This window comes from Tuber melanosporum, assembly GCF_000151645.1.
Source record: "Tuber melanosporum whole genome shotgun sequence assembly, scaffold_68, strain Mel28".
In the NCBI taxonomy this organism is placed as follows: Eukaryota; Fungi; Ascomycota; class Pezizomycetes; order Pezizales; family Tuberaceae; genus Tuber; species Tuber melanosporum.
The window spans coordinates 222,457-249,270 of record NW_003299115.1 but is presented as its reverse complement, the minus strand read 5'-3'; the positions used below and the strand labels follow the sequence as shown (position 1 = coordinate 249,270).

Genomic DNA, 26,814 nt, shown 5'->3' with positions numbered 1-26,814 from the left:
CGATACAAAACGCCCTTGGGTTAGACTGATGACCTTCCCAAGTATCAACACGTCGTACTGGCCGCATCACTTCCTCAAGGGCGGGGGCCTCGCCGGCCCCTCCCTGCCTTGTTACTTTACATTTCTACGGTCGGAATCCTACGATGTTGTTTATCACCGTTCCCTTGGAGTTTTGTCCTTGCTGCATTTACAGCGATTCAGTCAGGTGTCTCCTCCTCGCCTCTGTGGAGATGGCTTTGACCCTTAAAAACTCGTACCCCCAGGTGTGGTTATTGTTGCTGACTGGGGTGGTGTGGGATGATTGGCTGCTGGACACTCGCGTTGTCTGTACGTCTGGGTGGTTCGGTTGTGGTCTGTAGTTGGCAGCTTCACCTATTGCAAGTGGGGCCTACCTTCTGTTTGTCTGCTTCTGTTCGTCTGCCCTCCCCCTTCTTGTCGCGTCAGTTGGGGATGCCTCTTGCCCGTCGTTCGGTCCGTGCCTGTTGCCGGACCTGTGGGGCTGGCTTTGGCTGGCTCTGCTTACTCTTTCCCGGCTCGGTTAGACTTCGGTTTGGCTGGGCTGGATGGTGTGGCTGGTGCTGGTACCTTCGGGTATTGGTGCTGCCTCCTCTGTGGCTCCCGGCTTCAGCTGGTGGGCTCCACTCAGCTATATGGAGTCGAGGGTTGTGGCTCTGTTGGCGTGGCCAAGACTAGTGGCTGCCCGATGGGGTTAGGTATAGCTGTCCTGTGGCTGTTGGGTGGTTGATCTGCCTGAGGGGCTGAGGGGGCTGGATGGGCTCTGTGGTAACTGGTGTGTGGGGCTTGGGGGGGGCTGATTAGGGGGGGAGAGGCACCTGCGAGCACCGGTTGGGCATGTGTCAGGTTGGGCGATGTCTAATTAAGTGTTTCCAGCCTGATGGGGCTGTTGGGTGAAGCTGCTGCGTGCTGTAAAGCTCCTCAATGACCCGGATGGTTGATGGCCACCTGTGCGGATAGTCAGTTGCGACCACCTGGTTGGACTGGTTTGGGTCTTGCGTGCTGGGTTTTGTGGGATTTGTTTGGTTTCTTTGGTTTGGCAATGGGCATGGCTGGCAGGGGCAAGGCACCACGGGTAGGAGATAGGCCCTACTGGCCATTTAGGTCTGTTACCACCCCTATGTATTTCCTTTGTTTATGATTTTGTTTTGGGGGACAGGCAGCAGGTACAGGTCCTCCTCACCATTATGCTCCTCGGAGGCACTTGGCAAAGTGGGTTTATAGGGTCGACAGCCTGACATGTGGATGCGAGAGGTGGACATGTGTGTCACCTCCTCTCTGCCATTGTGTCACCTGTAGTTTATATTTGTTTTGGTTTTGTTAGTTTTCTACTATGGCGGAGGTGGTTTTGCGTGACGGTGTTTAGACCGAGTGGTAGTGATTTTATGGTTGTTGGACGAGGAACCTGGTTGGGTTGGTCTTTTGCTCAGCTTCGGCTACGCTTAGTGCTGGTTGGCTTCATACTAGAGGGGCTACGGACTTGGACCGGGGTGGGCGCTGGGTTGTTTGATGGTCTTGTAATTAGTTTCCATGCAGGCATGACTCGGGGATGGCAGGTGCGGGACCGTAGACTTAGTTAGCTTAGGATTAGTGGTATACCGGCTAGCGGTATCCCTGTGTTAGCAGGCGCTCGTCGTATGCCAGTGTTAGCGGTATGAGTTTAAATAAAAATTAGATTGACTTCTAAGTACTTTTCCTACTTATTACTTTAACAAATATAAAACACCTTCACTATCTTTATCTTTATTGCAACATTATCGTGACGCCAAGGAAGGCGCTTTATGAAGAGAGTTAGAGAAAGCTTACGATAGGCGTTCCCGATAGAAGACAAAGGTCTGGTACTATCGGTAACATAGGCAGAGGCCTAGAGCTATCGAAAGACGAAGGAAGGAGAAGAGAGAAAGAGAAGTATCTTTCCCCGTCGCCAAGAACTAACTATCTAAGGAGGGATCGTTACATTATAAAGCGTCACCTAGTACGATGCCAAACGATACAAGACGGCATTCTTCAATCCAGACAGGGAAGGAGATATCGACATCGACGATCAAAACCTTAACCTAGGAAGATTCAGCGACGCCCTAGATCACGTCTCAGCAGAGCCCTCGAGAGCAGCAAGCCCAGTAACCCCAGAGAAAGGATTACCAGTTGATAGCTCTCCTGCAGGAACCCCATGACCCGAGAGAATGTCGGGATCAGCAGCACCTGTGCCACTGGCCCCAGCCGCTCCGGCACCAGGAACTAGCATACTTGGAATGACTGAAAATCAGTTTCAGGTATTTCTCACAGCAACACGAAACACAGGACAAGGAAATGTCCAACGACCGAAAGCAAAGGAACCCGACACATATGAAGGAGCTGAAGACAAGCTACCAATATTCTTAGCGTAATGCGAAGGATATTTTGCTGTTAAGAGATATGGAGATCAACATGATGAGATCAAGATTCCATATGTGGAATCTCTGCTCAGAGGACTTGCAGGACAATGGATCATGCCTTTCCAAGATGGAAGGAAGTAGAGGGAATGGGTCACATACGAAGAGTTCAAGGCGACACTCTTCGAACAATTTGGAGATCCCAACACCAAAGAAACAGCAAGACAAAAGCTAGAAAAACTCCAACAGGGAAAACAAACATTCTCGGCATACTGAAACAAATGCCAACGATTGGAATACGAGGCCGAGTTTGATGATGCTACTCTCTACATCATCCTCCTGAGAAACTGCAGCAAGAGACTCTGAGAGGCATGGGGAATCTCCGACCTGCACTATATGACAGCCGAACGATTTGCAAGATGGGCAATCGATAAAGAAAGCAAATTAAACACGGTTCGAAGCAACTTGGAAAACACTATAGCGCATAGGGTGGTCCAATCATCCAGGAATGTGGATGGGACCTTCAAACCACAAGTACCTCTAGGAGAAAGTAGAGCATTACCACCAGGCGAGCCAATGGAGTTAGACAAATCAAGAGCAGGACCTGCTCTGAACCTGTCTAAGGAAGAATACGCCAGAAGAATGAATGGGAAACTCTGCCTAAGGTGCGGAAAAGCAGGATATCGGATACGAGAATGCAGAAGCCAACCTGACAACGGATACCAAGGAAACAGAGCTGTTGGAAATAATCGTTTCCAAAATCAAAAAAGGAGCAACATCCGCGAAATGATAGCAGAAGATTCACCAGTGGAAAACGACGAGGGTTTCCAGCAAACGGTGGTCTGGGAGACCCAAGATGTGGACCTGGAAAACCCATCAAGTTAGCGAACTACTACAAGGCACTACACACGCAAAGAGGAGAAGAAGATGGAGATCATGTGATGATCAAAACGAAGATATACAACGAAGAAAACCAAGAAATAACAATATATGCAATGCTCGACTCTGGAGCTACTGAAGACTTTATCGACAAAGAAATATGCGACAAATACGGCCTCCACACCAAACAAGCGAAGAAAGCGAGACAAGTCTACTTAGCGGATGGAAATCCAAGCGCTATGGGTCCTATAACCCATACAGCGACAGTACCTATGGGCATTGACAGCCATTGGGAAACGGCAACCTTTCATGTAGCAGATCTAAAAAACCATGAGATAGTCCAAGGGATGCCATGGTTATGGAAGCATAATCCGACGATCGATTGGAACGAGAACAAGATGACCTTTACAAGCGAACTATGTGCAACACGATGTCTCAACAGTTCACCTGTGGTCTACTCAACACCTATACGAGAAGTGGAAGAAGAAACTTTGCATGCAAAGTTCACCGAGATGCGGCAAGATAAGAGAGTCCGGATACAAAGGCTGGACCAAGAGGCAAGAGTGCCTACCAAGGGTTCCAAAGGGGTAGCAGGACACGACCTATATGCCAATGAAGGAATCGAGATATCTGCCAACGGGCAGGCAACGATAGCGACGGGAATAGCGATTATACTACCAGAAGGCACCTATGGACGAATAGCACCCCGCAGTGGTCTAGCGGTCAAACATCGACTCATGACCATGGCAGTAGTGATCAACGTTAACTATATAGGTGAAATCAAAGTGGTCCTGGCCAACCTAGCTCAAGAGGACTACCAAGTCCAGAAAGGCCATCAAATCGCACAGTTGATAATCGAAAAAATCAACAATGAGGATCTGCAAAAAGTAGATCAACTGGAAGAAACCATAAGAGGAGAAAAGGGATTTGGAAGCACGGACCTAAACCAGCCCGATACAACAAAAAGAATCGAGATCAAAGAAATCACAGCATAAGCCTTTAGAAGGTACTATCGGAGAGGAGATACAACAGGAATTCTCAAATGGACATGTGAAGACGAAAAAGCAGTCCTAGCGAAAATCATCATCAGCACGGAGCTAGCAATCCAGGATAAGAAATACCAAAGCAAAAAGTGATGGAAAGAATTGGTTCCAAAAGAATATCATCAATTCACGAATCCATTACAAGAAGAGGAAGCTATGGAGCTACCACCTCGAAGACCAGGAATTGATTACAAAATTCAGTTGGACAAAGATGAAAAAACGGGAAAAACAAAAGAGATTCCCTACAAGAAGCTATACCGAGTAGGAGAAGCAGAGCTAGAAGAACTTAGAAAGTACATCCAGCAAAACTTAAAGAGAGGATGGATCAGGGACTCTTTCGCATCAGGAGGATCCCCAATACTATTCGTCAAAAAGAAAGACGGAAAAAAATGAGACTCCGTGTGGACTACAGAGCCCTCAATTTGGTTACCAAGAAAGACCGATATCCACTACCTTTGATTGGAGAAGCACTGGATAGACTGCGGTCAGCAAAATACTTCACCAAACTCGACATCAAGGATGCGTACTACCATATACGCATCAAGGCAGGAGACGAATGGAAGACTACATTCACCTCAAGATATGGAATGTTTAAATACTTGGTTATGCCCTTCGGGCTAACCAACGCACCGGCTTCATTCCAGAGATGGATCAACAAAGTACTTAATAAATACCTCGACATATGTTGCATCGTATACTTGGATGATGTACTCATATATTCGGAAAATATACAACAACACCAAAAGGATATCAGCAATATTCTGGCCGCAATACAAGGATCAGGAATGAAGATCAAACCGACAAAATGCGAATTCCATAAGGAAGAAACGGAATACGTCGGATTTATCATCAATTGAAGAGGCGTCATGGTCGACCCTGTCAAAACAGCAGCCATATGGGACGGGGCCAAACCAAACAACAAGACAGACGTTCAATGCTTTATGGGATTCTGCAATTTTTATCAAAGGTTCATAGAGGGATTTAGCAGGCTTGCAAAACCACTCTATAACCTAACAAAGAAAGACAAGAAATGGGAATGGGAAGAAACGGAACAAAAAGCATACGATGCAATACGGATGCATCTAACCTTGGCACCCGTACTGGTTTATTTCAACCCAAACCGAAGGACAATGATTGAAACGGACGCCTCAAAATATGTATGCTCAGGCATACTATTGCAACAATGTGATGATGGAAAATGGAGGCCAGATTCTTACCGATCCAAGACAATAACCCCGGCAGAGTCTAACTACGATGTTGCAAATAAAGAACTATTAGCAATAGTTTAAGCATTAAAAGAATGGAGGAGATCCGTTTTGAACAATGACCATTCAGTCCGAGTTCTAACTGACTACAAGAACCTGGTCCCGTTCATGACTATGAAAGAACTGAACGACCGCCAGATAAGATGGATGGAACACCTCAGCAAATACAATTTCAAAATCGAATACCGACCAGGCAAAGAGAGCGGAAAGCCAGATGCTCTTACAAGGATTGCAAGCGACAAACCACAAACGAAAGAAGACGAAAGAATCAAACAAAAAACACGAACCCTATTACTAAAAACCTACTTCGAGGCAATGGAGGTTATCCAATTCACATCAACGGAGGAAAGAGGAATTGAGAACGCAAATGAGAAAGACAAATCAATTCAGGCAATAAGTGAAACCTTGGAAGGAGGGAAAAAAGAGATGAAAGGAATTGCTCTGGGTTTATGCCAATGGAAGGACGGAAATATGTGGTACAATGGAAAACAAGAGATCTAGGAAGATGAGGGGATAAGGACAGACATCACACGACAACACCATGATATCTGAATGGCAGGACACAGGGGAACGGCTAAAACCACAGAATTCATCACAAGGTCATTCTATTGGCCAGCACTGCGCGAAGATGTCAAACGATATGTCAAAAACATCCACATATGCCAAAGGACGAAAACAGCTAAACACGCACCATATGGATTACTAAAATCAAACGAAGTTCCCGAACAACCATGGGAAACAATTACTATGGATTTCATCATGGACCTACCTATATCGGAAAATTGCGATAGCATCCTGGTCGTGGTGGATCGTTTGACCAAAATGAGTCATTTCATTCCGGTTAGAAAAGAGATCATCATGAGGGATTTTATACAAACATTCTTCAGAGAGGTCTTTCGACTTCACGGCCTCCCAAAGAATATCATTACCGATTGAGGAACACTATTCACATCGGGACTATGGAAGAAAGTAAGCGGAGAAATGGAAATAGAAAACAGAATGAGTACAGCGTTCCACCCACAAACAGATGGATAAACGGAACGGGTAAATGCGATACTCGAATAATATTTAAGGGCCTACGTCAATTATCAACAAGATGATTGGTACAAGCTGTTATCTATGGCCGAATTCGCATACAACAATGGAAAGCAAGAAACAATCGGCACGACACCGTTCTTCGCGAATTACGGACAACATCCACAAAGTCAGACCACAAATCATATGATTAATGATGTGATACCAGATAAAACTGATATGGGAAAACTACACAAAACATTACAGTACGAAATGAGTCAAGCACAACAATGACAAAAGGAACAATACGATAAACACCGAAGACCACATCCGAACATACAACCGGGAGATATGGTATGGCTAATACCACACAATATCCATACAACACGACCATCAAAGAAATTGGACTACAAGAAAATCGGACCATTCAGGATATTGGTAAAAGTGGGCAGCCGAGTTTATAAACTCAACCTTCCCCCCTCGATGCAAATACACAACACATTCCACATCTCACTCCTCGAATTACACAATGACAATAAGTTTCCATCCCAAACACTTATTCCTCCCCCTCCAATCGAACTCGATGGAGAACCAGAATACGAGCTCGACGAAATAGTCAACTCCCGCTTCTTCCACGGTCACCTCCAATATCGAGCCAAATGGACAGGATATTCGTCCGAATACGATAAAACTTGCTACTTCGCACACAACTTTGAACATGCACAAGATACCATCTCAACCTTCCACCAGCAATACCCAGGCAAGCCCGGCCCAGGTGACGATCACGTTCAACCAAGACAAAGGTGAGGGAAAGACTCCCGCGCCAATGCAACAACATGAGCGCTGGGGTGATAGCCCCCACCAAACTACACCCAACAGCCCGAAATACTCATTCATGGGGCCGACTGATGAAGAGCTCAAGGAAAGGGAACAATAAGTACAGCATAACGCCATGTCATGGACGGTATGCTATGATGACGGGTGCCAAACACATTTTGGCAACAAAGAAGGCTCGGGATGGTTCCCGAGGGAATGTTGGAAAAGTTGTCCACGCCCGGACCACGTCCTGAAGCATTGGCAACAATGCTTCAGAAATGGGTGCAGAATGCACAGGGCACAGAAAATATCTGCGGGATTCTACCTACAGAAAGATGGAAGCAGGAAAGAGTTGGAAGGAGAGGATGGCAGAAAGGCATGGGCCGCGAGGATGCGGTCCAGGGAGGAAGGGGCCCAAAACTCCTCAGCAGACACGGAACCGGACGTCAGGAGCCTACACAGGCAGATCCGGGGACTCCGAGAACAACTTGGCCAAGCCGAGGCCACAATTTCGGCAAACGACAAAACGATCGCAGAGCTAAGACAGCTGAACGATAATCAGCAGCACACGATCGAGATGGCGAATCTGACCCTACAATCGGTAAGGGTCAGATGGAGGACGGCAGATGAAAAGTTCCACAAGCTGAGAAGGACAATGCGCTCGGCAGGACGGGAACTATTGAAACTGGAAGAAAAAGCCTAATGGGACTCAAGCTTAGGAGGAGGGGAGCTAATGTCATGAACGTGGCTTAGCATGAAAAAGGTTTTCACATGACACATGGTTATGAGTTACAGGTATGTTATTGTTTTGCACATATGACCTATTCAGGTTATATGATTTGTTATGTGTGGAATTTGTGATGCTTTCGCACATGGCTCAAGTATGAGTCATGGGACGTACGTCTGATAAGTATGCCTTGCGAGGGTGCCTTGCGGGTAAGCCTTGCGCATATGATTTATGTTTCGCACATGACCTCATTATGAGGTCATGGGTTTCGCGCATATGACTCAGTCGAGTCATATGACCTGTTTGTTGTGTTATGATTAGTTTATGAGTTTTGTACATGACCTCGCTATAAGGTCATAGGTTTTGAGCATGTGATCACTTTGGTCACATGACTAGTTTGTTATGATTTGGTTTCGCACATGTGACCACTTTAGGTCACATGACTAAGGGCGGGAAGAATACTATATAAGGAGGTCTATGCGGCCGAGGAAGATAGGTTTTTCACGCTTTGTTCTAAGTACTTTTCCTACTTATTACTTTAACGAATATAAAACACCTTTACGATCTTTATCTTTATTGCAACGTTATCATTACGCCAAGGAAGGCACTTTACGAAGAGAGTTAGAGAAAGCTTACAATAGGCGTTCCCGATAGAAGACAAAGGTCTTGTACTATCGGTAACATAGGCAGCAGCCTAGAGCTATCGAAAGATGAAGGAAGGAGAAGAGAGAAAGAGAAGTATCGTTCCCCGTCGCCAAGAACCAACTATCCAAGGAGGGATCGTTACAGGTATTCAGTACACTTGACCTTTAATATATTCATATTTGCACCAGATGGTACAATTATTCATGCTACTATAAATGCTCCAGGTAGTTGGCATGATGCAGCAATATCTTGCAACCTATTTGCCAACCTACTACATTATACACCAGAAAGGTATTGGGTAATTGGAGATACTACCTTTGCTACCTCTAATGACCTAGTTGGTCAAATAATCACCCCTCTAAAATCGAATTCTACCAGCTATCCTGGTAATACTACTACTTGCTATCAGTTTATTAGGTTTAATGAGAAACTGGTCTCAGCATAACAGGCAGCCGTGTGGGGAATGTAATGCTTACAAGGCTCATTTGAAAGATTAAAGTTACCAATGCCAGCTCTAGATGCAGAATACTGCTATTGTCTACTGGAATTATGTACATGGCTACATAATTTACATATATACATTGAAGGAATAAATCAAATTTGTACCATTTATGAGGGAATCTGGCAGGGCAATAGGATATATGCTGAGTTTAAAGAATTATTGTTTTCTGATATTAAGAAAAATGACCGGATTCGCCATTACTATACATTTATACCTTAGCATTCTCAATACTAAGTACCAAGCAAAAACTATAACTTACTCTTATCTAAGGTAAGTCCCAAAACTATCTGATCCATATACACTCACTAATAGAAAAATAAGAAACTACTTTCTGAAAGTTGTTTGCTGCTAACCTAATTGGCAGATCCATTTCAATAGCTTAAGTGGTAGTACTGCCAGCCTATCTCTCCCCTTCAAATCCCCTCTATTGCTTCTTCTAAATCAACTAACATATTACAAAAAGGCCTCACAGCAGTACCAGACTCTAACTTCCCCTCTCATCCTGCAACTATCTCCCGCTAGACCATCCTCCCCCCTTCTCCTCCGACCTAACACAAACCTATCATCGAAGCCATCATCAACTGAAAAACTATTGTAATACTATACAATAGGCTCTACCGTTTCTCCACTAACTAAGCTCATCCTATCAAACTTCGATTCCTACCTGCAATCTCTCACAGACAGCCTTTCAACTTTCTCTAGACAGTCAGTTTCTAATCCCACATCATCTTTCTGGTTATCTGACCCCCTACCAAGATTCACACATCAACCTCCTACCTTTCCAACTACCATTAATATAGTGATTATCGGTAGTAGTATAACAGGTACTGCAACTGTAAGAATATTGCTGTCTAACTCACCAGACCTATGAGTAGCTATGCTAGATATACACGAAGCTTGCTCAGGTGCAACTGGTTGTAACGGGTTTATATTAAACTTAACCTTTGGGAATTATTTTCAAAGCTAGCCACAATATTTGAAAGGGAGACAGCAAGGAAGGTAACAGAATTCTGAATGAGTACTCTAGATAAAATGATTGTGATAGCAGATGCGGAGAGTATCACGGAGGAGTGTTAAATTAGAAAGGTAGAAGTAGTTGTAATTGTATCTACTATAATAATCCTACTAATGAAGTCCAAAATCCACCAAGTGGTCATAGTAATAACTACACAAGACACTAACTGGTCTGAGACTTTCTTAAGTTCCATCAAATTGGAAAATTCATGATTGACTAATCACAAGTAGACCTCTATATCACTAAGCTCAAATGCCAATCCTAAGCTACTACAAAGCAATCCATCTTCACCTGAGTAACTGCATATATCAAGTATATGTTCTCTTTTTCATCAACACCTTCTATTTCCTGATAGTATATTGCTTCCAATAAGAACTCATAGACACAGTTATCAAAATTCTGTAACCTATTCAAAATACAATCTTTCCAGAACGTCTCAGCTCCATCGCACAAGCCCATACTGACTAGATCAAGTACAACATCAATATACCAAGAATCAAAGAAGGCAAGTTCTACTGGTCGATGTGCATGGGCAACCTAGAAGTCAAGGATTTATTTATCGTAACCAATTCTATCCAGAGAGAATTATGCAATAACTTCACTAAGAGGTAAAACGAAGCTTTCGAGACCATGAAAATCCAGTACACTCTGAAGACAGAGAAGTATGAAATTGGTCAGGACTCACATTTTACTCAAAGCCGGAGCATGTTGTAGAAAATGAAGAACCTGTTATTGTTTGAGTAGTATACAAATCTTTGAGAGTAAAGACTCACTTGCTGGACTGACCAGTATAGATATTTACTTAGTGAGCCATCTTCTAGTAGGGTGCTCATGACAAGAGAAATAAAGTTACCTGTAATTGGCTTAATGTTTAGGCATTGAGAGGAGGTATGTTGTACATAGAGCTTGGGAGAAGAGAGTAGAAGTAAGTGAAAATAACTAAGTATCATATATAATTTAGCCATAAATCTACATGATTTATTCATGGAACTGCCTGTTTTCATCCTCCAATTAGTAACATCTTTTTTTTGAACCGATCATACTGAGATTTCAACCTGTCATACCTTGCCTTACATTTTTTCAACGCTATTCATACTACCTGAATAGCTTCGGAATCCCTCGCTCTTTTTTCAGAATCTTTTCAATTGTGAATATCATTTGGAAGAGCAACTAGTTTGTATTCGAAGAAGTTGTTAGTTGCTGGTGAGTATTGTATTTAATTGACATTGTAACCTTTAGAGACTTTTTCTATACTGTAGATAATGGTGTAGACTTTGATGGCTTTCTTTCTTGCTCCTCCCAGTCCTATTCATGCAAATATTTAGCTTTGTTTGCTTGTAAAATTAAATTTGAGAGTGTAAACTTACCAGTACTTTATTCCTACTATCTACCTGTTCTTCCTATTGATCCTGAATCTCCAGAGAATATTCATCTCCACCTACTCTACTGCCTAAACTCTTATCATAGTCTCCTAATTTCCAGTTAGTTTATTTCTCATATATTAGTATACAAATTAAATATTTATATATACTGATATTATCATGATCAGACTCTCTAATACCAAGCATGTCAGTCTCATCGTTCTCATCTCCACCATTATCATAATTATCTTTAATACTACCTATTTGAAGTAAGACATCAATTTCCTTAAGTTTAACCTCATAAAGTTCCCAACTTAAATTGAGGTCTCACATTGGCTTTGAAAGTCCCTCTCTAACCTTTTCTGTATAATATTTTTTTAAGAAGTCAGCAGCTCTTTCTTTACACTTCTCACTTCGAGATATTATATTTATATTATACTGAGTTGATACTTGCTCCCACTTGTTTGCTCCAAATAGCTTGACTCTTTGGATCACAGACAACACTCTTCTCCTATCACCTTATATAAAATTGTAAGAGCCTGTTGCTCTTCCACCTCTTGGTTTTTCACTTTTTTTTTTTTTAGTTTCAGATTTGTACTCAGAGATACATAGTTGTCTTTCTGGACTGTAGTATATCTTGCGATTAATTAACCCATATGTTGGAGCTCGAATAGCTGGTAGAGTTTCAAGCGAGAAGTCTATAAGTTTTCTAATATTAGTATTAAAATAATAGTTATAATAATTCACTTATAAGGTATCCAGGTAGTTTACTATGTAGTATGGTAGGAGATGAGAATAAGGATTCAGAGGGATACAGTGAGGATATACAGTCTGCCATTGTTTCTAACTCAGATGTAGGAAGCTATTTCTCTTCTGTAAGTTTCAACTTCCATATTTCATCTTTAATCTGAACTTACATTTCGCTTTTGAGACATATCCTTTTCTTCATCAATTAGCGACTCAACTTGATGAATATCAACTTGAACACAAAGGTATTATGTGATAAGAAAAGGAGCCTCCACTGTCAGGTTATTTGTGTGACCACAATCCGGTAGTTCAATCAATACTCGTTCATTTCATCATCACTATATCTCCTATTTCACAATTTTTATTATACATTGAACTTCTTACAAAATTGTGAATTTACTTATAAGCAATAATATTCCTCTCCTATTCTTTTTCAATTTCCCCCTAATTCTTTTTTATCTTTACTTGATAGAAAAAATCTGGGTATCTAGAAACCATGCCTTGCTACGGGAATGCAGTTGTGTTCTAGCCGAGTTTCTAACTTTCAGATTTATCCAGATTCCTACGGGAAGACCTCCAATAGCCATCCATTCATGCCGGTAAATTATTGAATTCTTAGCCACAAGTCCCTCGATCACACTGGTAATTTATAGTACAGTATCATATTATATATACTTGTTCGAATACCGTTCGATACCCGCAGAGCCAAGGTACTGTACAGTACTTTACATTACCCGTGTTCGCACGATGCGGAAACTTCAAGTACTGTACCGGTACAGTACCAATTATCGCCTCAAAAAATCGTATCCCGGTATTCACTAAAGTACCGCAGAATTTCGTAAATAAGGCGCATCATGAAATATGGCTCATGCCTTATTTCGGGAATTCTGGTTAAATATCATACCAGGAACGTTATATTACCACGGGAGCAGAGACGGAGATAACGCCACCCAGGAATTTTCGGTGCACGAGTGTCTTGGAACCCCACAAAATGTAGATTGTCCGTGCTAACTTATCGTAGAAAAAAAAAATGATAAAAATACATTGCCAGGCAGAAACCAGCATTGGTGAATCAGAAACGCTATGATATAAGTGACCGTCCCGGTCTTTCCCCCCTAACTTCCGAACCTAACCTTTCCCCTACCTCTAAGAAAAAAGAAAACGAAAAAGAAAAAGAACTCCCGACCATCGATTAAAATAGTACAATCAAAGCAGAGTTTGTGCCATTAAAGGTAAAGGAGAACAAGAGATAATCCTCGAGTGCTACTAGCTGTAAGGATGGCACGAAAAAAGTGAGAAGGCATGAAAGGTTTCTTGTCATGGGATCTTTTAGTATATCACTGCATCCTCCCCAGCTTCCTCAACACTCACATCCCCAAGATCAACATCGGAAGCATGTCTCTGATGTTGCTCTTCAACAGGAGCATTGTCAAGGTTAGTAGCGGGATCCTCAGGTGCTTCATATACCATGTCTTCATCCTCATGGGTCCTGTCTTCAGCGAGTTCTGGAGCGTCATAACGATCAGTTGCTACGTCCGGTTCTTGGATGTTAGCCGTTCCTGAATTTTGGTCATCTCCCCCAAGAGTCCCGCGATTTTGCTGTAATTCACGCTGCTCTCTATCGATAATGTCCTGGGCCGCGAGTACCTGTAGTTTGATGCGTTCTTCCTCTTCGGGGGTGAGCTTCCATGGGAGGTAAAACTAGGACCGTTAGACCAAAACAAAACACATATGCCCAACTTTCTCCCCCCCCCCTTCTTTCGAGGATCCATACCAACTTCGGAGACGACTTTGTGCTCAGGGTGTGTGCCTGGTTGAGTAAACTGTCATGGCGAATCTGCATCTATAATCCCCGGCCATCAGCCCCCGCCCGTGCCCAGAGAACCCCACCAACCCCGAAATGCCAGAACGGAGATTCCCTACAGCGCGCTCATCAAATTGCCTTTGCTCCACCATCTTGCGGTGATTAATGCCCTCGTCCTCCCGTTTAAGCTTCTCATCAATCTCTTCTGTCTGTGCCTTGAGTTTCTCCTGAAGTTTCGCTTCTACTTCTCTACGTTTGACCGCACTGTTCCTAGCCCTAACCGAAGAGTTGTCTGCTTGAAATTTCCCGATTGTACCTAATATTGCTCCGAACAAGCGTCTCCCACGACGTTTTTCTTCATCTTTGCTTGTATCCTTAACAGTTGGCTTCTCTGGCGCCAAGTTTGCCTCTATGCGAGCACGTTTGGTAGCCTCGGGGGACGATGATTGGCGACGTTTGTGGCGAGGGGACTCGTCGGAAGGTACCACGACGGCGGATGCAATGGTCCTATAGATAATTTGGTTAGCAAGAGGTTCTGCGAACACGCCTGCGGGGGGAAATCTGCTCACTTGTATTCTTCATCCATTGCGGTGTTGATTGTGGAGATGCTGTTGTAGAGAAGTAAGTTCGAGCAACCCAAACCAAAAATTCCAAGATTGGAGGTTGCCAAGACTAAGAACTCTCGGTTAAACCCGCCAACCTAGCAGCAGCGTATTACTAACATATAACTTTACCTGAAAGGAAAGCCCAACATCAACACCATTGAAAGCTTCAACATCCACAATCCACCGCCCAAATTATGTCTCGCCACCACCCGTATGCGCCCCCACTCCCTCGCCTAGGTAACTGCTGAAGCTGATTTGATTCTTAACAGTGATTTAGTAATGTGCCGCAAGCAAGCTGGAATCGCAATCGGTAGACTCTGCGATAAATGCGACGGCAAATGTCCTGTCTGTGATTCATACGTTCGTCCTACAACACTAGTGCGCATCTGCGATGAGTGCTCTTTTGGAAACTACCAAAACAAGTGTGTCGTCTGCGGTGGAGAAGGGATCTCGGATGCATTCTATTGCTTCGAATGCACGCGACTGGAAAAAGATCGAGATGGTTGTCCAAAGATTATCAATCTAGGCAGTTCGAGGACAGACCTGTTCTGTGAGTTCTTCCATACTTACCTACGATAGAGCGGAGATCAAATGCTAATATATCTACAGACCAAAAAAAGAACTTTCGGAATCATTAGCAACGGTGTGGTGTTTTTTTTTCGGGGGTGATGCCGTGCGCATCTTAACCTCAGGACCAACCTGAGGGGCTGGCGTGATCACCAGAATCCCCATTTAAGTACTTCTAGTTCTCGTATTATTATCATGTATTATTACCGGTATCGTTTGGCGTATAGACTCGGGTTTAGCACAAAACGAGTGGAAGACAAAGGGGGTTAATTGGAACAGAATAATAAATGAGAAAAAACTCAATCACACGTATCTTTTCACTCGAATGAAAGGAAGAAGAAAATAGCACGGAACTCTATGATCTTCCCGCGTAGTAGCTAAGCATTATGATTCAACCAAAAACCCCAAAACGCCCACCCTCCATTCCTCCCATTTCCCACACTATCACAATCCTCCTTGCATAGAAAATGATGATAGCAGCAAAACCAGAAGGTTTATCACCGACCAAACAAAAGGAATCCAAGTGCTCATCCGAAAATACCCAGCTTGATAAACTGCTCCAAGTCTACCCCCACGCGCTGATCAGTATCCCACAGAGCCGAAACCAGAATCACATTGAAGCTCACATAGACCCAACAATACTTCCAGCAATCGTAGCTTCAATCCCTCCAACCACTACGTAGAATAGTGGCACCCCGATCGAGAGCTTGCTCGGCCTCATCGCGAAAGCCCAAACCCCTGCCGAAAGGTGGAAAGCCGCATACACTATCAAAGTCCAATAAAGCGTAAATTTCCATACGTCACGGGGTATATAAAGGTATGCTGCCTCTCCCGGGTTTGGATTTATGGGCCAGTAGAGAGACGGGAAAGAGGGAGGGACATGTCCTGGGGGGGTTATCGAGTCGGTTGCTGGGTAATATCTGTAAACAGAAAAACAAGTTTGGACCAAATTCATTCAAACGTAAAGGGGGGGGGTTACATTGGAGGGCTCATTGTCACCCTTGTTTTATCGTCAACGGGTTTATACGATGCTGTATCATACCGCCGTCAGTTGTTTGTTGAGTGGGTAGTGTATTCCACAGTGAAGCCTAAATATTTCGCAGGAGTGACACACCTCGAAAGTGAAGCTCGATGCAGAACAAGGTAGAACTAGAACATGAGTGAGCGAGTGAGTTGCCTCGGTCACAAAATGTCTTGGCTGGACGTCAACACCAAAGTTCGAGGACACCAGCCGAGCTCGCCCAAAAGCCACCGCAAAGGAGTCTACTCTTCGACCCCCAAACCCAATAATGGTAGTCGACCGCCGTTTAGACAATATACTCCGAATTCTACTTCAGCCCGGAGCGGCAGATCCGAACAATGCCGACGCATCTAGGTACTTCTCATCGCGTTCACTCTGCTTATGGGCAATAACTAAACCCTTGCTCTAGTGTCTACGCCTCGGCCGCAACGGTTCTCGCAACGTTAACAAACCCGCTGAACGTCTCTCTACTATCCACCCAAATCCTGATCTCCCCTGCGATATGGGAAGAGAACTTCGATGGGCTCAAAGCCGGGCTACGTGTCTTTGGAGTCTTCCAGAGTGCTACGGTTGGAAAGTTCGAGACACAGGGGTCTATTCTGAGTGTTGAAGAATGGATTAGTGCCCTCGTTAGGGGGGCTAATAATAACGGTATACTAGACATTTGTGAATAGCCGCAAGGCAAGAGGGCTGGGCTAATGGGGTTGGATTAGTGCCTCGGTGGAAACATCTTTTGCTTCTCGGGGGTGTACTTTCGGCGGATCAGGAACGGTCGCAGCTGCCCAGGGTTACCCGTACAAGTCTCGAGCAGGCGTTTTGTAGGGCGGTGAACCTATCAGTGGAGAGCAATGCTCGTCACGGTAATTGCTCCATCCCATCCAGAAAATGCATAGCTAACCCGTGGGTGTTCAGAGCTTGAGGCGGACGTTCTCAGTCTTGTTTTATCACATGCTATTCAATGCCTTTCAAGGAGAGCAAAAGAGGCTATCCACTACGATGCAAGTTCCCTCTCCATAGCCCTTAATGTCATTCTAATAGAGTAGGCCCTGTTACCCGTGATTGTGAAATCTATGTATAATTCCCGTGAAGGGTTTCAATCAGGGTATTTCCTTTCAACAATTGATCACGATATAATGACCATCGAGGGAAAACTTGTCTGGCCCGTGGGTTGTACTCTAATGTTGATTGCGCTACCAGTGCTAAGCTGTTGTTAGAGTAAATCGAATTCCTTCCTGGAGCTTCAACAGAGGTCTGGAAGGCCTTTGTTCGCAGCAATGAGTGGGCTCGCCCGACTAGCTGCTGCCTCTATCAGGCACTCGCAGGACCCAATGGTCCTGCACCAATTTGTCGATAGGTGTGTATGAGCCTATCTGCTAGGTTGGCTCACTGCTAATTATCCTCAGCCTCTGGGGCTTCTCTCAAGTCCTGAGCGCGCAATGGAAAATGAACGGGCTGAGCGAAATACCAATGTCGGAGGAGAAAAATCGGGTAGATGAAGAATCGCTGAAAGCAACACTTCCCGTTGTCTGGCAGATATTAAAAGCAATCCTCTTCGGATCAACAATGATTCTCCAAGAGCTTACAGCGCGAATTGCTGAATCTCCTCTCCTCTCCGGACCAGACCGTAAGCCCACACATACCCCACGTCCAAACGATACCTACTAACTTCCCAGACGGGCCAACTTTCTCCTCCAAAATCCTCCTAATCCTCCGAAATTTCTACTTTATAACCTCCCGCCTAGGCCCAAACGCCTTCTCTAGCTACAACTTTGTCTACCTCTCAGCAATTGACATCCTTACAACCTACCCAATACCCTCCGAAAAATTCATCATAGATATTGCCCCAGCGCAAGCTGGTACCATCCCCCCCACACTTCCCGAGCGCCTCTTCGACCTCTACTTCCTAAACACAGTAGAACACTTTACCCACTCCCTCCCGCAGAAAATAAACGAGGAAACGACCCTCCCATGCACGTCTGTATACCTCCTCCCTTCTTCTGACGCTTCCTTGCATGCACACTTCGAATCGGCGCATTCAGTCATGTTATCCATTATTGGCGCTCCCAAGTCTGCGGATCTTGGAGCACGGATATTACCTTTCTATGTTGATACCGTATTCAAAACATTTCCTGCAAGTCTTTCAGCAAGGCAATTCCGCCTTGCTTTCGGCACGCTGATACGAGAATGCTCGCCACCTCAGGCAATCTCATCACTGCAGCCCCATCTAGCAGAAGTAATCATGGAAATCTTAGCCGAGCGTGCAAAGATCGCTTCGACAGAACCGCTAGACAACAAGGTCGATGAGGGCGCAGTAGGTCTTAGTGAGAAGGATGTGTGTATTTTGGCATTGATAGACGGGTTGCCAGCGATGGAGGTCGGGGTTATGGAGCGGTGGCTGGACCCCACAGCGGATCTACTGAATAGTGTTGGGAATGAGGGGAGCAAAGGGAGGATACGGGAGCGATTTTGGGATGTGCTTAGTGGAGAGTTGGACGTTGAGAGGGCTGAAGTTGCGGTTAGGTGGTGGACAAGTGCCAATGGCAGGGATAAGGTTTTGTTAGGGCTAGGGAAGGGGGAGGGCGTTGAGGGTATTAGAGCTATGTTGTAGGTGCACAACTATCATATTTCCCGCCGCAACGCGACGTCCACCTTCGGTTTGGTTGGTCTTATAAGGTTGATTGATTTTGGTTATGAGGTTTTGGCAGTTTAGATTATGGAAATACCTTAATTTATTTGTGGATCCTAATTTACTATTATACTAGATTACCACCAAGACTAGCTCCCCTAACAACTCTCTGTCTGTCTGATAAAGGACAGGCATCCTTTGATTTGAAGTAAAAATTTTGAATTCCAAAACGCCATACCAACACTCTCGCCATTCCCAACTTTGGAAAACTATTCTCTCTTACCGTTTATTGCTTTGTTGGTCCGTTTTTCCAACAAAAGCTGCGGGTATAGATAACAGCTAATAAAGGATGAAATCCACTTGACCCTGCGAGAATCACAGCAAAGCTACAGCTTCCACCAAGACTTGTCTGGGAATCTTATGCTCCAAAGCATGCACTATATAAAGCCACAGGTTCTGCGCTGTACTATTCGACGCCTAGGAAGAGCGGTTTCTCCCCAATTCAATATATAACCTTTTCCCCAGGCCAAGGTAGGTACCTGCTCAAGGCATTATACAGCAGTAATGACCGGACTAAGTAGAGTTATTACTCCCCGCTAAATGTTACATAATATCACAGAAAACCATTCAAGAAAGATTCCCCAAGAATCCACAAGTGTACCATATACCTCGAACCTCCCCCCACCCACCCAGAACCTAGGCAGAGAAACACCACTCAAAATCCGAAGAAGAGAGAAAGAAAGAAAAAAAGGGAAAACCACCATCCAGCAGGATAAGCGTTTGCTCCCACCAAGTTAACACTAGATAAAAATACCTAGCTAGCGTATTAGTGGTTAAGATGTCAAGGGCTGATTAACCCCCACTGTGGCAGCTATAGCAGGAGTTCAGTCCATGCGCGTGATGAGTTATTGTTGGATGATCCGTCATGTATGGTGGGGCGGGAGAATTGAGGAAAGTCCTGTCCTATGGGGACTGGGAGGATATTGGAGAAGCTAGGCTTCGTCAGTAGAGCTTTGGGGCTTGACGACGCTGCTACGAGGTGGTAATGATAGAATCAGACTCCAGACCCGCTCCCAAGGGTGAGGTCGGCGATCGGCGGGGCGGCAGAAAAAAGAGGAGATCCTTCTGCTTCCATTGCTTGCCTTGGAGAAGTGGCTGCGGGCTCTGAGATGCTATGTATATATATATATATATATATTCTCGCTATGTACGGTACAACACAGCGCAGCACAGGTCCCTAGCTCTTCGATAGTTAGGGAGGTTTTCTCGAGAACAGTTTCTTCTAAAAAATGATGTTTGTAGCCCTCTCCCCGTACTAGAGTATGACAAACAACCCCGATCGTGGTCCGCAGACCGCCAACGCCGAACGAGCGATAATGACTACCCACCAAAATCCTCCTCAGCCACCAACGACACATCCACAAACCTAACAAAAAAAAAAACCCAATATGAGAAGAAGCCATCTTTGCCAAACCATAGATCCTCGCATCAGGACAACATCGAAAAATAGAGAGAGAAAAGTGCTACCATCCCCCCAGCTAGTCAGATCCATATATAATCACAAGACCGGCCCAGGACCCACCCAGGAGAGACGAGACAAGCCCAAGAGCGAAACCCCCCCTCAAAGTGATTCCCGACTTGGAGAGAAACGCCCGAGGCAGGCTCACTCCCTCCCTTGGTAACACTTGGACAAATGGCTCATGCGCCGTAGTGGTCGGCTTGCGTGAAGAGAGAGAGATTAGCAGAGGCCTGAGTCGGATGGGGACTTATGTTGTGTCCGGATTGTCCTGGCATCATAGTGATCAGAATCGGAAAGCCTGGTAGCGATAAGAGGTTCGTGCATCCTGATATAGAGTGATGGAAGAGAAGGGAGAGAACTAGCAAGTTATAGTATTAAACCTGAGCTATGATAGGAATCGAACCAAAGAAAAAGGGTATCATACTGGTGCACCTAGTACTGGTAATAGTAACAGTACTTGGGTATCATAACAGTAATAATCTAGATCAACTATTCTACAATCCCATGCTTTTTGTCTGCGTTCCGGCAAAAACAGGAAAAACCCAGATCCTAATGTATCGCAAAAAAAAAAAATCCCCACAAAAACGATTTCCTCCAAAGGAAAAAGGAAAAAAAAACATAACAAAATCCCATTTAAAATACCGGTACAATGCACGACGCTAACAAAAATGAAAAAAACAGAAGACTCGAACGCCCTCCACGGCTAGAGATAGAGAAAAAATAGTAGCGATGCACAAAACCTTGTTTTGTGAGGAAAAAAATTCAACCAACCCTCGCACCAAACCAAACATCCAGAGCAAGAAAATGAGAAAACGATACTTTCCCCCCCAAACCCTAATTCGTCTCTAGAAGTATTGGATATCCCAAGTTTGCGCAAAAATAACAAAATGAAAGCCGTTGAGAGTGATCAGGGAAACCGGACAAAGGATATGTTAAACGTAAAATCAGGGCCCCCCTTCAACCCCATAAAAAAACCCAACCCCACAGCCCCCACAACGAAAAAAAATAAGAAATGAAAGAGAGGGCACAGGCGGCATATAGTAAATCAACCAGTAGATGCGCCCGCCTCAGGGTTAGTAGCAATGCTTTCATTAGCTTTCACGCCGTTTAACTTCTCGATCAGCTCCTCCTCTGCTCCAGGTGAAAAGACATCAGTGTGCTCCGGGACGTCTGGAAGCTCATCCTCTATCCTCGCTGGGACCAGAATCGGGCCAGTATGAGAGCCTCGTCTACTATTAGCAGAAGGTAAGTGCAGCAAATCAACATCATCCTCCCTGCGAGAAAATGGCTGCTGCGATCCTCGTCGGCTAGGATATAACGTGCTCGGGAGCGATTCCGAGTCAAGCATAGAATCAGATTCTGTCCCGGGTTGATTTGACTTGTTTCGTCTAAGCCTATCTTCAGCAGATAGGTTTTGCCATTCGGAGCCAAAAGTAATAACACTGGCTTTCTTTCCTGTATGGTGGGGAAATACGGACGATAAGTAACCCGTGAGGAGTGGGTGGTAGGACAACAAGGTCTTGAACATACCATGAACGGTAAAACTTCCAGAGCCACGGGCCAAGCCTTCAGTCTCGCCGGGATGCCCTTCACTATTTTTCGAGGGATCGTCATTAGACACATCCCTTGACTTTCCTCTCCTATGGCTAAGTGCTTGGGACTCTCTCAAGGTTCTTTGCAGACTCCTTCGTATTTTTGGACGGCCGGAATCTTTATCTTTTGCTTTACTTTTGTCTTTGCCCTTGCCTTTGCCCTCTTCATTATCTTTCTCCTTCTCCTTCTCTTTTTCCTTATCCTCATCCTTCTCTTTACCAATTTCCGCGCCAAAGCTAGACTCGGAAAGAGTCGGTGTAAGTGAACGGTGACTGTGGCCAGTTTCAAAGCTTTGGTCATCATTAACCTGAGTGGAAGACGTTGTCCCATTAGGTAACATGGATGATAATGACGGAGATCGGGGAACAGCTGATGACATAGACCCTCTAGCGCTGTGGCTAACCCCTGAAGTAAAATCCCATGTAGATCCATTCTTTTGGGTTGATACGGGCGAAGTAGCCTGAGAAAGTTCCTCAACAGCAGAAACAGAGGTAAATGTGGCCTGTGTAGGAGTTGGCCCCCCTGACAATGGCGATGTAGGAGATGCACCATGTATTGATGATGCAGGTGAATTCTGACAACTTATCTGAGGGGTAACTATGGCCAAATTTCTTCCGGCCCGCTCTCTCGCAGACTTACGTTCCTCATCAGAGTCCATTGCCAAAATATCCCGATGGCATCTCAGCTTCCACATCTCCATCCGTATCCACTGTAACTTTGCTGCCAACGCGCCTGCGGCCATCACAACTTGTTCCCTTGCCTTTGGCTGGATCGGTGTCAGTATGGTCAAATGCTTTGCATTCCGGAGGTGGATCTGTAGTTGACGATTGCAATCCGCCAGCTTATCTTCCGAGTCAGATATCTTGTGTTCAATCACTTCCCTACGAGCTGCCGCAATTTCCGCGGCAAGCTGAGTATCAATACCACCCCTCAAATATTAACCTCTCCGGAAGGTGTCTGAACCGAATGCGAGCCCGAAGGTCCAGTAATGCTATCCATCATTCGGATACCCCTTGCCCTCTGTCCTTCATAATTCCCCCCAACAACACCCCGCATTCGAACACCAGCTGAGCGAAAAGTAGCCGCATAATTTAATTTGGCAAGCCAATCATTCATTTCCAACTCCGAATCCGCGATGAAATATTCCTGCATACCTCCATGTCGCACAAATGCGAAGGCATTCTTATGCTTTTTGTAACCCTTATCCAATAAAGCAACCGCGTCGTCCGTCGATATCTGCGCATCGGGTTTGAACTGCTCCAATGGGGGCTTGAAAGTGACCGGAGTGCCAGGGTTGTGCTTGTGATGAGATTCGTACTGCTGCATAAGATTTTTAATCCAACTCAAGTTTCTGAAAAAGTAGAGTTGTGATCCAGTGAGAATAGCACCCCATTCGTGCCACGGGCTTCTGGTCTTCTTCTTTTTCATTTCCTTTCTCCACAAGATACCGACTTTTGTTACTTTGATTTCCACTACTCCAGGATCCGCACCCTCTGGATTCTCCATAGTGGCGGGCAGTAAGAATGCATCAGGCCTAGAACGCGCAGACATGATCTGTAAGACCCCGGATCGGAAGAATGCCCGATGTAAAGATGCCATATCCAATCGTGATGCTGTGCCGGAATAACTATATGGATCTTCAATTTGCACCACATCTTTCAGACTAGGTCTCAAGAGATCGAGCTGCTGGTCAATTATAATCGCATAGGGATCAATCGGCTCCTTGAGCCGTTTTCCATCTGCGTGAGCTCTATTGAAAATACCTCTCTTCGGCCTATGGGGTACTATCTTCTCTCCGTTGATATCGAACTCGTCTTCCATGCGAATGAAAGGTGTATAGGTGATATTGTGGTAAAAACACTACAAAATCAGTATTACACTTGAAAACCCAATCACAACGCCTTACCTCAAGTATCTCGCTAGACAATCCTTCGTTTGCGATGGCACGTGATGTATTCTTGACATAATCTGGCTTTTGCATCTTATGCTTATTATTCTTGTTGAAAAAATCGGTGTGCAACATGATCAACGAAAAAGCGACGTAGTAGGCCTGATCCGAATCTTGGTAAATAAATGGGTTGCAGTCATGGTACCGGTCTGCGAATGTCTGAAGAACACGGTCGATTTGTTGAGTTTCTGAGGGCAGTTCGACTTCCATAAGCAATTTCCTAAGAACGGTAAGCGAGTTTCCTAGCGAATAAACTCCAAAGGTTGAGCAATCATACCTTAGCGCCATGTCCATCGGTACAGAGCCAAAGTCGAAGGTCGCCATATATGCCTTCAAAACTGCAAGATGAAAAGCATCCCCGTTTCGAGCTAATAACGATGCCACAACACTCTTACTCACTGCCTCAAAAAGCTTCAAAAGATACATCTGTGGTGTATCGTCGTCATTTCTCTCAGGAATGGCGACCACCTCCTGCGAAGTAGCCAGGGAATATGGGCCCGCACTGTACGGTTGGGGTGAAACATTTCTAGATACCCCACCGCCGAACATTGGTTCGCTGTCCCTGCGAATCCGACCAAATAAGCCGCCAAAGCTACTTCGACCGCTCTGACGCCCATCCCCATTCTGATCGAAGGAGGACATGGTAGAACTTCGACCCCTCATAATTCCTCGAGGTGTCAAAGAAGTCGGACTAGAGCGAGTGGAATGGGTGGAAGCTATCGAGTTGGAACGAAGAATCGGAGCCGCCGGTCCAGCAATGCCCAATCCTGCCAGCATCATAGACGTGCCAGTATTCTCTCCATCGCGCGACCTGGGAGGTTTCGAAGGGGAGACCTTGAGGCGTTATCTTGGATGAAGAGCTGATAGATTTCCGACCCTGAGGAGTAAGTTCAGATTCGGATATTGAAGGTCGACCTTCCGACGGCGGTACCCTAATCGGTAACGGAAATAGTGACGTCTCCTTCTTTTTCCGTCTAGGGAGCCTAAAGAAAGTAGTAGTAGTCGTAGTAGTTTGGGTTGTGGTCGTTGTAACGTAGTGCTCACCAGAGCTAGCTGTGGAGCGTGACGAGTCTGAGAGCCGCGGGGCAGGAATCGGGAGAGAGGAATTTTGGTCACCGTATGGTGGTAGGTCAAAAGCGCTCGAATTGGGAGTTGTGCCTGTAGGCGGTCGCCCTGGTTCGTCGAAAGTAACTCTGCTGACACGCATGCTAGAATTGGCACCACTCACACTATTGCTCCCTTCCTTCCTCCTCCTCCTCGTAGAAAATGAACTGCGTCTGGGAGGCTTTTCGGCTGAAGGCGCGGGTACCGTAGCGCCAGAAGCTGGCTGTTTTTCCGAAGATTTTTGTCGCCAGAGACGTATTGTTCCGGATCGTTTGGGAGGGGCGGGGTTCCCAAAGTCAACAGTAGGGGCGGTAGTAATAATGGCAGGCGTCACAGGCGTCTTGTTGGTGGTTGGTAATGGAGGAGGTGTTTCTGCTGGAGCCTTACCGCCAATAGCAGAATCTGAAGCATGTCTAAACCGCAACATGCTAAAGCGAGGGCCAGACTTTGAAACCAACCCAGACGGAATATTCGGAACCGGCTCTAGCACCAATGGAGAAGATGGTCGGCGATTTATCTGCTCGCTAGAGCGAGCGTGCGCGGTTTTTCTAGTGACATCAAGACTTCGCCGAAGTCGAAGGTCCGTCTCACTTCTTCTACCCTGATGGCGCTTAAACATGACGAAAACCCTTCACAAACCAGCTTCACCAGAGAGAGAGAGAGAGAGAGAAACTTTATCCAAGAAGAGTAAAGGAACTGAAAATATGTGGAGGTTTATGAGAAGCAGGTGTGTTAACGATGCACCATGGTTTTTGGTTGCAGAGAAGACCGAATGGGAGGGGGGAGGGTTGACTGGGCGAGTGGAAGAGAGAAAAAAGGTGAGTGGGGAGTTAGGGTGGGGCTCGTGTAAGAGGTCCGGATGTATGATATGTGAGGCCGATGAGATGCGGGTCAAGTAAGGACAGAAAAGAACAGAGAAACAGCCGCACCCTATATCTCTATAGCGTACTCGAGTATATGAATATGTGTGAGCAACCAGATGTTCTAGAAATATGAACACAGAGAACAGGAGGGAGGGGATGCCGCAAGGTGTGTGTGGAGATCAAGTGCAGCATGTATGTTGGTGCTTGTTACTCGAGTACAAGGTGTGAATGAGCACCAATATGTACAGTACAGTAGTACGAGTACAGTGCCCGTAGGCAGATCTTCTGCGGTGTGGTGGAGCAGCAGTGATATTTTAGGGTGCTAAGGAGCGAAGGTAGATGAGGTGATGGGATGACGGACAGGGGGATGGGGGATGGGGATGAGAAAGACTACTATAGCGAATGAGATAGGTGATCGAGGGCAAGAACGAATGTCACGACGAGAAGGAGTGAAAGGCGGTGGAAGTTGGATTTGGTGTTTGCTGCTGCTGCTGCTGCTGCTGCTGATGGTGATGGTGATGGTGATGATGCTGGAGATTGTGTGGACAGAGGGGAAGGGATCCAAGGGAATGGATGCAGACAGGCAAAGAGGGTGCCGGCAAAAAGGTAGAGAAGCAAAGAGAATGTGGTGTGCAAAAGAGTATAATACCGTAAACCAGTAACGGATCAAGTCAATGGAACTCATCGGATGTCAGCTACGGCATTGCTCTTTCTCCAGCATCTGCATCTAAGCCTTGGCTTTTCTGTTCCAACTGTTCTCAAC

The 26,814-nt window shown here is 45.3% G+C and overlaps 6 protein-coding genes; 2 read left to right on the top strand and 4 right to left on the bottom strand.

Moving 5' to 3' along the window:
• Positions 1-13,375: 13,375 nt before the first annotated feature.
• Positions 13,376-14,791, bottom strand: GSTUM_00010222001 (uncharacterized protein; the record flags this gene model as incomplete). XM_002841142.2 has 4 exons in its annotated part: positions 13,376-14,102; positions 14,176-14,244; positions 14,325-14,712; positions 14,775-14,791. The coding sequence occupies 4 exons, from the start codon at positions 14,789-14,791 to the stop codon at positions 13,731-13,733; spliced, it is 846 nt and encodes a 281-aa protein (XP_002841188.1). The 3' UTR covers positions 13,376-13,730.
• Positions 14,792-14,810: 19 nt separating this feature from the next.
• On the top strand, positions 14,811-15,680 carry GSTUM_00010221001 (uncharacterized protein; the record flags this gene model as incomplete). XM_002841141.2 has 3 exons in its annotated part: positions 14,811-14,818; positions 14,952-15,006; positions 15,048-15,680. The coding sequence occupies 3 exons, from the start codon at positions 14,811-14,813 to the stop codon at positions 15,387-15,389; spliced, it is 405 nt and encodes a 134-aa protein (XP_002841187.1). The 3' UTR covers positions 15,390-15,680.
• Positions 15,681-15,821: 141 nt separating this feature from the next.
• GSTUM_00010220001 (uncharacterized protein) lies at positions 15,822-16,412 on the bottom strand (the record flags this gene model as incomplete). XM_002841140.2 has 3 exons in its annotated part: positions 16,357-16,412; positions 16,004-16,297; positions 15,822-15,942 (listed from the first exon to the last, which is right to left on the bottom strand). Exons 1-3 carry the CDS (start codon positions 16,368-16,370, stop codon positions 15,822-15,824), a joined length of 429 nt encoding a protein of 142 aa, XP_002841186.1. The 5' UTR covers positions 16,371-16,412.
• Positions 16,413-16,615: 203 nt separating this feature from the next.
• GSTUM_00010219001 (uncharacterized protein) lies at positions 16,616-19,154 on the top strand. XM_002841139.2 has 9 exons: positions 16,616-16,752; positions 16,808-17,049; positions 17,112-17,258; positions 17,311-17,336; positions 17,374-17,400; positions 17,442-17,561; positions 17,613-17,752; positions 17,802-18,022; positions 18,072-19,154. Exons 1-9 carry the CDS (start codon positions 16,667-16,669, stop codon positions 19,004-19,006), a joined length of 1,944 nt encoding a protein of 647 aa, XP_002841185.1. The 5' UTR covers positions 16,616-16,666; the 3' UTR covers positions 19,007-19,154.
• A 2,002-nt stretch (positions 19,155-21,156) lies between these two features.
• GSTUM_00010218001 (uncharacterized protein) lies at positions 21,157-24,510 on the bottom strand (the record flags this gene model as incomplete). XM_002841138.2 has 5 exons in its annotated part: positions 21,157-21,998; positions 22,074-23,046; positions 23,079-23,996; positions 24,043-24,304; positions 24,362-24,510. 5 exons carry the CDS (start codon positions 24,508-24,510, stop codon positions 21,589-21,591), a joined length of 2,712 nt encoding a protein of 903 aa, XP_002841184.1. The 3' UTR covers positions 21,157-21,588.
• A 265-nt stretch (positions 24,511-24,775) lies between these two features.
• On the bottom strand, positions 24,776-25,881 carry GSTUM_00010217001 (uncharacterized protein; the record flags this gene model as incomplete). XM_002841137.2 has 1 exon in its annotated part: positions 24,776-25,881. The coding sequence occupies exon 1, from the start codon at positions 25,805-25,807 to the stop codon at positions 24,776-24,778; it is 1,032 nt and encodes a 343-aa protein (XP_002841183.1). The 5' UTR covers positions 25,808-25,881.
• Positions 25,882-26,814: the final 933 nt, after the last annotated feature.